Here is an 11171-nt window from a genome sequence, read left to right as displayed (position 1 = left end):
TACATTAACATGGACACTTTCCTTAAAAATAATGAATGTTTTTTATCAAGACTGAAAAATCGAAAAATCAATTCAGAGAAGTAAAAGTTAAAAAAATGTCTTGTAGTCAATGCTTAAAAGCAGCATATATTCAAATTTGTGTTATTTCAAATAAAAACTGAAATTATTCTGACAACTTAAATAATACAGAAACAAAAAAAACTGTTTTAAAAAAGATTATTATGCTATCTTAAACCAAATGTAAGGAAGTTACATTAAAAAAAGATAGTGGCAATATATGGCAAAAGTCATTAAAGCTAAAATTAAAGTGACCTTTTTACAAGATGTTTATGAACACATGTCTTCTTTGTTTTACAATTAGAACAGAAACGACTTTGATATGATAAATCTATCATGCCCTTACATTCAAATTGTTCAAATTTTCCAGCAAAAAAAATTAATAATGATCATTAAAATTTAAATATTTTCAGTAAATTGTATCTGACAGTATTACCTTAATGAAGTATCTTGAAACACCTTAACACACTACCAGGATGGAGGTCTTTGAGCCTATAATCATGAAAAATTTAGATAAATTTGTGAAATTCTAAATTTAAGACTAGATACTTATATGCAAATTCATTCTCAACAATCTGTAATTCATTTATTTGAAAAACAATGTCACAAATGTGGTCAAAGATTTACCTAACAAATAAATTAAGTACGTATCATGAGCACAAAGAAAACATTGTGTTAATGAAGCATTTTTTGCTGACAGATTGTAGAAATTCTACAGTTGTTATAAGTAGAGGATACTGAATGAATGTAGGTTTAATACTGAATTGATTAAACAAGTTGAATAAAATTACATTATCCAAGTCTTTGGCGAGCGTTATATCATTTTAATTTATTCAATGAGTTCAATAAATTTAATAATGAATCTACACAAATAAAATATTCTAGTTATCACATACCCAAAAAAAAAAAACTGTTTACAGAAGACACAGTCATTATTTTATTCACACGCATATAGTGTCATGCTGGCATTCAGCTGGTATTTACATGTACTCTATGATGTCACATAAAAATATATGCAAGGCCGTGCAATACCTTTTAATGGAGTCGCAAAAGCATCACGGGCATGTAATGTACTGACTAAAGAAAACTCTCACTAGGTGAAATATTTTTACACATACAGTTCTTGTATTATGACATCCATACCAAAATACTAAAATGCGTCTTTCAGAAAACAATTTCAATAGAAGTAACCTGTATTAGACATGTTTGATACAAGAAATCAATTCATCCATTGTTTGTCATGAACAGACTCAGTCAAACCGAGTCTGCAATTTACACTTTAAAACTTTGCTTTATTGGTCTCAAGGGATCTCCCTTTTTCCAGTTTTTTTAAAAAACAATCTGTAAATATTTCTTTTCTTATTTTAATTATGAAAGTCTTAAATATTTTGATTAAATGCTCATGGTTAACAATTATACTGTTGAAAAAAAGAAAATTAAAATTTAAGATAATTATTTCTATTAAAGATCTCAAGTTATCATTGTAATTGTCAACAAAATTACATATTAATCTACCTAACAAATATCAAAACTGATATTTCAATAAATGCTTTTTTATCAGAAATACATTGGGGTTTTTTTTTAAGTAACAAAAAAGTGACGATTTCCGAAGTACATTGTTTGAACAATCAATGTGCTGAAAAATATCAGCAAAAAATCTACAATGTATAGAAACTACACTTAATGTGACCAACATAATACTTTCTGTATTTATATCTGAATATTTTCTTTAATTTCTAACATTTTTACTTGAATTTTAAATATATTTCTAAAAACATCATTCTAGGCAGTAACTATATTGTAGATACTAGAGCTGTCACTGATTCAGTGCAAGCATATTGATACTATATGAGCCCATCACGACAAAACCAACGTAATGCGTTTGCGACCAGCATGGATCCAGATCAGCCTGCGCAAACGCGCAGTCTGATCAGGATCCATGTTGTTCGCTTACAAACCCTTTAACAAGTAGAGAAACTGATAGCGAACAGCATGGAACCTGATCAGACTGCGCGGATGTTGGTTTTGTCGTGACACGGCTCATATATTTATATCAATATCAGATGTTAAATATCAATAATACATCAATATATCCATAATTGCTTATAGTTACTTGTTTATTATTCACTTTCATACCAATTTCAATGATTTCAAAAAATAAAAATCCTGTTCATATAATAATTATTAATGCCCTTTGCATGATTTTTTCTGACTTTTTTTGTATTACTGCTAAAATACCAGTATGTCCATTATGATGTTACTACATCATAGTTTCAGACATGGACACCTGCTTGTCAATATGTTTTGGGTGAATTTTCCTAATTTCTAGGCATACCCCGGTAAATCAATCAAAATTATTTTATTTTTTTTGATGTGTATCAATAACTGATCGGCAGAAAAATATCGACCATACACCAGTAATGACTCTATCAATGACAGCTCTAGACTAGTGAATACTATATGCTGACTTAAACATGAATCTTCTTGACCCGTGTTGGTAATTCTACAGCACTCACTGTCAAAGGCCACATACCACCTAAAATACCTGCCTGTATAGAAACACCTGTAGCAACGGCAAGATCAGGATCTTCTGACGTAATCGGTGCTTTCTTGAAAAACACTTCAATTAATTCTCTTATTTTTGGAATTCTTGTAGAGCCTCCGACTAGAATAGTTTCATCTATATCTTCTATAGTCAAATCCACGGCTTTTAAAACAATCTCAATAGGCTCTAGAACCTTATTAAATAGATCACTATTTAAATCTTCAAATAAATCTCTCGTTATTTTTTCACTGAACACTATATCTTTATCTTTTCCGGTCAATGAATGAAGAGTTAACATTATTTCACTCTCTTTTTCTCGTGTCAAGTTGACCTTGAGGTCTTCGACATGTAACAATAACCCCTGAAGGTCCTCCCTATCGGTCAATGGTTTACCATACCTTTGCTCAACCACCTTTCTTAAATGAGACATTAATCTCTGATTGAAATCTTGACCTCCAAGTCGGTTGTTCCCTGAATATTGAAAAAATCAAATTATTGAAACATGCATATTTTTCTTGTTTTACTAAATTTCATACAAGAAAAATAAGTCTGATATTAGCCTACTTCCCATGTCCTGTTTTAACCTATATACTATAATACAGTTACATCTATATTTATTGATAACTTTTTAAAGTATTTCACAGTTAAAACATTAACCCATAACTTGTGGAATTTGTGAAATGGACTTGCCCAGCTTTGAATTTGGAACAGCCCATTTCTAAAAGTATTTCAATATCAAAATACAAGAAGAACTGTCTATATAAGACAGCACTCACATCTATTCTCAGTGCTGGACAGTGAGAAAAGGGACATAAATCTGTAGAAAAGGTAATCTGTGCCCATCATGATGTTAGATAATCACATAGAACAAATGTGTGAAGTTACAGCCCATTCCCTTTAGTAGTTTTGGCGATACCTACTTGCATGCAAAAACTAAACTTAAGTCTTAAGGCAATGCTGATGCTAACACTGATGCCAAGACAAGTACAATAGCTCTCCCTATTCTTCGAATAATCAAAATATGGAAATGCAGGCTGGCCTGGCTTTATTCTGGTGACAAAGACTTATCACTTTAACTTCCAGTAGGTAAAGGGTTAAATCAACCTTTCTCACCTGCCATAGCTTGTGTAAGGAACATTCCTCCTTGAACATTTAGCAATGAGACATCCAGAGTTCCTCCCCCTAGGTCCACCACAATTACATTCTCTAGTCCCAGTTTATTGTGAAGACCATATGCCAGGGCAGCTGCTGTAGGTTCATTGATAATTCTTAATACCTCTAAACCTGTGAAACAATAAAATCTTATTTATTAAATATTATCAATCAAACATGAGCATCGCATGCTGTTTTAACATTCATCTGTAAAAATAACCACTTTTGACAAAAAATCTTTGTTAAAAAGGGGCATAACCCAATGAAATAGCTTTCAGAATGATGCCCCTTGTCTAACAACTGCACCTTGTCATGATAAGCAAACATTCCTAGTTTCATATTCATATCTTTAAAACTGTCTAAGTAATAGGCTACATTTTTCCACGACAATGACGGCACAGCCATCATAATACCTCCGCTTTTACTTCGAGACAGACAAGCTAAAAATAACAGTACTAAATTTTATGTACATCTCTTATTACTAAGAGTGGTCATTCAAATGACAAAAATAAACATTTTTATTTAAGTTTGATAGTTGAAACAGCTTGTTGCATATTTGAAACACTCATGAGTTTGCCTCAAGGAACTAACCTGCATTATATGACAGTCGGTCAGACTTTTTTCCTAAGTTTATAATTGATCTCAGGAATTTCATTGGTCAATATATATTCTGTGCTGGTTTCTGACCAATCAAATACCTGAGATCTGAGTTTGAACTGGTAATAAAAACTCCTTACAACCATGCACCCTGGTATGAGAACCAGAACTGAGCTCAAACCCACAATAACTAGGTTGAGAGGTAGACACCTTAACCACTAAGCCACCACTCCCTTTAAACATGTTTTTTACATATTAGCACTTTTTTTAAATAAGGTAAGAATAACATTTAATTTTCTTAAAAAGTACTATCTATGTCAACTGGGAATCTTTAGATAACCAAATTAAAGTTACTATACCCGCTAAATTAGCTGCCTTCTTTGTATAATTTCTCTGTCTTGCATCAAACTCTGCCGGGACAGACAAAACAGCCTTTAGTACAGGTGCACTAAGGTTGTTAGCTGCTGCCTCACGTAATGTACTGATTATAATTGCGCCAACATCTTCAGGATAAAGTATCTTTGATGATCCATTTACCTTTACAACAAAATGAACTAGACCATCCTGATCTCCCTCTAACTGTGTAAAATTAGGGGATAAAAAATACAATATGATTAATATGATAAAATAGCATATAACAATCTAGCGTGTTTTTTTTCTTGGTCAAAATATTCATCAAACCTTCCTATGCTATATGTTTCAAATGAACTTGTCCATTTTTAAGTCTAAAAAAAACCCATTCATCATTTGCAGGTAAATAATGACTGGTGAACAGGGTAGATGAAATTTAAATGGCACAAAAATACAAAATGTAATATGTAAATAACATTTGGAAAGTTAATTGTTACTATTCCCCTATACTGCTGCCATATGCTTCATAAATGTACATAAATCATTAACATTTAGAGCTATGCATACATACAGTACATACATGTAGTCAATTAACACTCAAATAATCATTTCAATCTTGAATATATTTATAACAAATTGATTCAGGAAAAAAAAGTGTTTAGTAGTTTAATCACTTTTCATCTGCTCCCTAGAATAAGCAACACTGATGTCATATGAAATAACATGCTTGTGACATATTGCAATAAGACTCAAAATCCACAATCTATGCACTTTTAAGGGAATTAACATATACTACAATGTACTTCTGAATAGGCTACTGCCCTAATTTGTAAACAAATCAAAATCTCACCTTAAATGGGTACTGTTTCTGTGCTTGGATTATCTCTGAGTCAGTGAATGTTTTACCTATGAACCTTTTAGCATCATATAAGGTATTGTCAGGATTGTGTTCCTCTTGAGCAACAGCATCATATCCCACAAGCACTTGACCTGTTGGACTAAATACAAGTAAAACTTAATAAGTATTCATGCTTTTTAGGTTTTAAGACAGATTTTTACACATTTTTGGTAATTTGTTGGCAGTCCCTTCACCTACCGGCTTGTCTTGATTACTAACCATCATTTCAAATTTCTCTGCAAGCGACTAACTGCTAATCCCACATGACTTCTGAATCAGCAGTGGGAGACAAAAGCCCAGTAGGATCAATTATCACAGAAGATGAGCAAAACTGTACATGTACTTTAATTTTACAAACACACTAGTTTAACAAAATGGTGACTTTATGCATATCGTAATGTAACTTTTTTAATTCAAATATCTAAAAATTTAGACATGGAAAATGATTGGAAAAACATTTACTTTTACTTTCCTTTTACTTATTAACCATTGGCATGTAGTTCCTCCTTACACCCCTGTAAATATTTTTTTACAGAAATCATGGACCGAAAGAAATAAAGAAATTTAACCAAGATGCAAGTTGATCATGATCATACCTAAATGCTACCACACTTGGTATACATTTGTGTTTATCCTGTACTTCTAGGATATCTACTGTACCCAGAACTGCATGGTATACTCCAACACAAGAAAATGTTGTACCTGAAAAGTAGCATGAGAATAATAAGTATTGCATCATCAGCTTTAAATGTACAAGAAACACTCAGCTGCTTGATCAATTGATAATATTTTAAAGGGATTCTACTGATGTCCAAAAGCCTAAAGACATAAAATTCTAATTTCTTACATAGAAAGACATGCAAAGCATAATTATATACACAGAAATAAATAAATTGAAGATCGTAAGTGAAATTTTAGACCTGCTTTGAATCCAATTTTGGGTCATTTTCAAAAATTAGAATAATTCCAGAAAAATATAGTAAGTTATTGGTCTTGACCTATATCAAATGGAACATTATTAATTTCGAAAAATTTATTTCTATTCCCATCATGTCAAAAAACATCAGTAGAGCCCCTTTAACTAAAGCCCTGGCTGAGCTATGTTGTGTCAGGTGTCAGGTGTCATCAATAAGGATTTTTGTATCGATATATCGGTAAGGAATTATTGGCGATACAGCGATATATCAATTGCCAGGCAAAATTTTAGCTTTCAAGTCTTTTTTAATGTTTTGTAAAAACACTGACTATGCAGTTATATTTAAACACATGCAAAAAAGATAAATAAACTATGAAAACTGAACAATTTGTTTCTTTTTTATTATATAACTATAAATGACAACTAATGACTAGTAGCAATAAAGTTAAAGCCTTTTCCATTTTAATTTTGTTGTTGTTGCTGCTATTACATACGTCCTTGCCGTTCCAAGTAAACCAGGGTTAAATTGGCAAATTATAGTGTTTAGAACCTGAATAATTATTTAAAGTTTAACATTTTGTAATCATAATTTTTAAAAAGAAACACCGACGATAATTTTCTGGGCATTTTCCCTTTTTAAAATCTGAATTAGGGGTCTTGACACCCACTTAGCAGACGTGCAAGATTACAACGAAATTCGGCAGCATTCGTTAGAGACACTGGGAGGTAACTTTGGCTTTGATTTCAGTTTTTGTTTCAGAAAAAAGAAAGTGTTTGAAATATGTTAGTTCTGGCTTCCATGTTGCTTTTATTTTGATGTTTTGCAATAGTAAACAGGTCTATTAGTACTGTAAAACCTGTTCACTAAAGTCTCTTTAGCTAGAAATATATGTGCATTTGATATTCAATATTTAAAAAATGGAATCGATATGGAATCTGATAACAAAGATCGTTGATACACCAATATCGATTTACTATATTTCTACTAATTGCCAAAAAGAAACAGAAGCAAAAGATTGTCCAGGTAATAAATGACCTATGAGTAACTTAAGGGAAACTATAACACAGGATACCAAACATTAAAAAAAAATCATTTATAGGCACAATGGGCCTTTAATATAATCATTCCAATTAATGCAAATAAAAACTTACCCAGATCTATCCCTACAATTTTAGGTTTAGGTGGAGGAAGATATCTCTGTGCCCAGTAGCCAGCCAGTAACACAGCTAGGACTGATGTTCCTTCAATAGAAAATTAAACAATAATTTTATATAACACATTTAATATAAACCATAATAGCAAAGGTATGGAAAAAAGTCTATATGGGGCTGTACAAAAATACTTATTTTTTATTGACTTTAGTCGCATTTATAATTCAGAGATGTTTTTTTTCTTCCTTTTTTTCTTTTTTTTTTTTTTTTAGGAAACAATGCTAGAGAAATTTACAAAAGCCAACTGGCATAAGACTTTCACAATCCTCTGTGTCAGGGCTCAGTACAGTTCATAATTTAGGGGAGATGATGTATAAACAACATGATAGCTCAGTCAGTACAGCCACAGTTCAGTGTTCTGAGGGTCCTGGGTTCGAGTCCTGGTCAGTCTGCACATTTTCTTACCCTGTGACATTTGGCGCCCAACGTGGGGCCGTGACTGCACATTGCTCTGTAACTCTGTGAAATTCGAGGACGAATTTCAATATAGCAGGGGAGTATGTCACAGTTAAGAACAGTTCACTATTTAGGGGAGAAGATGTGTAAGTGGCCAGATAACTTAGTCAGTAGAGCCGTTGTATGGTTTTCCTTGGGTTCCGGGTTCGAGTCCCGGTCAGGCTGCACATTTTTCTCACCCTGTGACATTTGTATTAACTATTAAACAAACTAGAACTGTGTCCAAAGGACATGGATGCCCCCACTGACGACATATATATGGTATGTAGTGAAAAAATCAAGGGCCATAATTCTGTTAAATTTGGTCACAGCAAAAATTCCTTCCTTTTCTTCCATCTACACATTAAGGTTGTTCATCCCTGGAAGTTAAAGCAAAATCTGCCATCCGGTTTAAGAGGAGTTGTGTTCACAAAATTTCTATATGGTATATAGTGAAAAAATCAAGGACCATAATTCTTTTAAATTTGGCTGCAGTAAAAATTCCTTCCTTTACTACCATCTACACATTAAGGTTGTTCATCCCTGGAAGTTGAAGCAAAATCTGCCATCCGGTTTAAGAGGAGTTGCGTTCACAAAATTTCTACATAGTATATAGTGAAAAAAATCAACAAAGGGCCATAATTCTGTTAAATTTGGTCACAGCAAAAATTCCTTCCTTTACGACCATCTACACATTAAGGTTGTTCATCCCTGGAAGTTTAGCAAAATCTGCCATCCGGTTTAAGAGGAGTTGCGTTCACAAGATTTCGGGACGTACGGACAGACAGACGTACAGCAGAACAGACGTACCAACGTATGGACAAGTGCAGCGCTATATGCTCCCCACTTTGTGGGGGCATAAAAAGGCCCAACTATACCATTAGAAGCCTTTTAAATATTGATGTGTTTGGATGGTCTGATTAACCAAACTTGAGTATAAAAATTAAGTCTATGTTGATTACCAATTCATCACCAAATCATGAAATGTTTTGGGGTTTTTTTATCAAGAAAAAATTCAATTTTTAATAATATCAAGTTGAATTTGGAAATTCTCAAACTGTCTATTTTCAAATACAACTACAACAATTTAAGTGATAACAATTGGAGAATTCTATCACACATGTGAACGCATACATGTACAAAGGCATGTTAGAAGTTGAACACAGGGTTGTTTAATTAACAACTGTCACACAAGTTGTACGGAAATCATCTTCACGGGCAGTTAAAGTGTGAAAAATACATGTATCTTCAAATCGAAGCTGTCAAATTAATCGAAGGACTTTACTTTATTTATGGTAAGTTGTACTTGACTCATTCAATACTGACCACTAGAACTTCTACACATCGAAAAATTTGACACATAAATTTTCGACTCAAGTACTGGTTTTTATAAAGAATACATTGGAGAAAATCAGGACTTTCAGTTTACTTCATCATATCGAGAAAATAGACCAACAGAAGTTTGACTAATAAAAGTTTGCCTAATCGAAGTTCGACTCATAGAAGTTCTACTGTAAACTTAGAACAAAACAATAAACATTCATTTTAAACATTTCCTTAAAGAAAATAATTATTACACAATTTTAATAACGTGTTGAGAATCGTCATTTACACGGTACAAATCGTCATTAACGTTGGGTCGAATCGTATGAGGTGCGAATCATATTTTTTTCGTTAAAATCATCGTTATCCTCAATAAAAGATACAAATTTGATAATATTTACCTAAAATTATAAATGTAGAACCCATATCGAATGTATGTTAGTTTTAATATTCACATCATAGCCCAATTAATTGCCCAAAATAAAGATGAAAACAAACAGCTGTCAGTAATGAATAACCGGAAGTAAAATCTGACGTGTCTTTCGGCTCAGATAAAAGGGACGTAACTGTGTATGATAACTGTCGGTATCTGAAACCATTTGCGTATGCCCGTCTGCTATAGTAGAGCAGTGTTACGTCTACCTGGGATATACTATAACTTATCGTATGTCATTAAATTAGTTAGCTAATGCAGATATAGCTTCTAATAATAATGGGGGAAAAAAACACTTTTGACATAACTTTTTCCAAGAATGTACGGCTTATTTAATTAGCTTTTACCAAAGGGGTACGGCTCATTGAATGTTCACAAAATATGTATTTGATGGTAGAAAACATTTATCCTAAGTCAGAAATGAATTCTAAGTACATTCCCATTACACTATCCTGATTGGGCATAGACACCTTCTTATGGGAGTTGTTACCCTTGTCTATATATTAGTATATAGTGTAATGGGAATGTACTTAGAATTCATTTCTGACTTAGGATAAATGTTTTCTACCATCAAATACATATTTTGTGAACATTCAATGAGCCGTACCCCTTTGGCTTTTACTAAAACCGCGGCTTTAATTACAAATCCGTGCTAAAACCAGAGATGTACGTATCTGTGTCTCTGCTAAAACTTAGACAGATCTTAAGGAGGAAAAAACACAAAAAACGCGTAAACTTATATTATTTTTACAAGTAAGATCTTTTGTGCTAAAAAACGTAACAAAGGAAACATGAAGCTAACGTGGGGCAGCTGCAGAAGTGATATCTCTATTTAAAACAGTTCATCTCAAGAGTAACACAGTGGCTACGAAGAATTTACATTTGAAAAACTGACTTTTATTGCTTATACCAAATAGTTTCAATTGATTGAGTGGATTAAATTTCGTTTTTAAAGTTGTTCAATTTTTCCTGTGTTCCTGCCTCGAAGATGCTTTATACAAATTGAAGGTAACGAAATTGAGTCCATTGTAGAAACATCGTTTACTAACATGGTTTCCCCAAAACTATATTCTTTGGCCTGCCTCCATGTTTGCCTGTCTAACTGATTTCAGTAAAACAATCATCAATTCAGCCCAAAGACTCGAAAACAACAATATGTCTCCGGTTTTACGTTTAGCGGACCGGCACCGCTCAGTTTCACTGCAATGAATTCCTGCTGAAATAAAGTAAATTTCAAATGCATGTGCCGAGA

General features: G+C 32.8%; 1 protein-coding gene across 1 annotated transcript; it reads right to left on the bottom strand.

Annotated features, from left to right (window-relative positions):
* Positions 1-1693: 1693 nt before the first annotated feature.
* On the bottom strand, positions 1694-10043 carry LOC132713297 (heat shock 70 kDa protein 13-like). Its single transcript, XM_060695823.1, has 7 exons — positions 9888-10043; positions 7669-7758; positions 6197-6302; positions 5553-5700; positions 4711-4930; positions 3716-3886; positions 1694-3073 (listed from the first exon to the last, which is right to left on the bottom strand). The coding sequence occupies exons 1-7, from the start codon at positions 9910-9912 to the stop codon at positions 2526-2528; spliced, it is 1308 nt and encodes a 435-aa protein (XP_060551806.1). The 5' UTR covers positions 9913-10043; the 3' UTR covers positions 1694-2525.
* Between the last annotated feature and the right edge of the window lie 1128 nt (positions 10044-11171).

The sequence above is a fragment of the Ruditapes philippinarum genome, unplaced genomic scaffold, assembly GCF_026571515.1.
Source record: "Ruditapes philippinarum isolate M1 unplaced genomic scaffold, ASM2657151v2 ctg253_1_1_1_1, whole genome shotgun sequence".
Classification (NCBI taxonomy): domain Eukaryota; kingdom Metazoa; phylum Mollusca; class Bivalvia; order Venerida; family Veneridae; genus Ruditapes; species Ruditapes philippinarum.
Note: the sequence above shows the minus strand (reverse complement) of the source record. Positions and strands in the feature narration are given on the sequence as shown.

What these genes read in the sequence shown, in the direction of transcription:
- LOC132713297 (XM_060695823.1), bottom strand. Translation starts at nt 9,912, where the DNA reads ATGGGTTCTACATTTATAATTTTAG. An exon ending in AATTGTAGGGATAGATCTGG is followed by an intron (nt 6,303 to 7,668) that starts GTAAGTTTTTAT and finishes GCTACTTTTCAG; the next exon opens with GTACAACATTTTCTTGTGTT. An exon ending in AGAAACAGTACCCATTTAAG is followed by an intron (nt 4,931 to 5,552) that starts GTGAGATTTTGA and finishes AATTTTACACAG; the next exon opens with TTAGAGGGAGATCAGGATGG.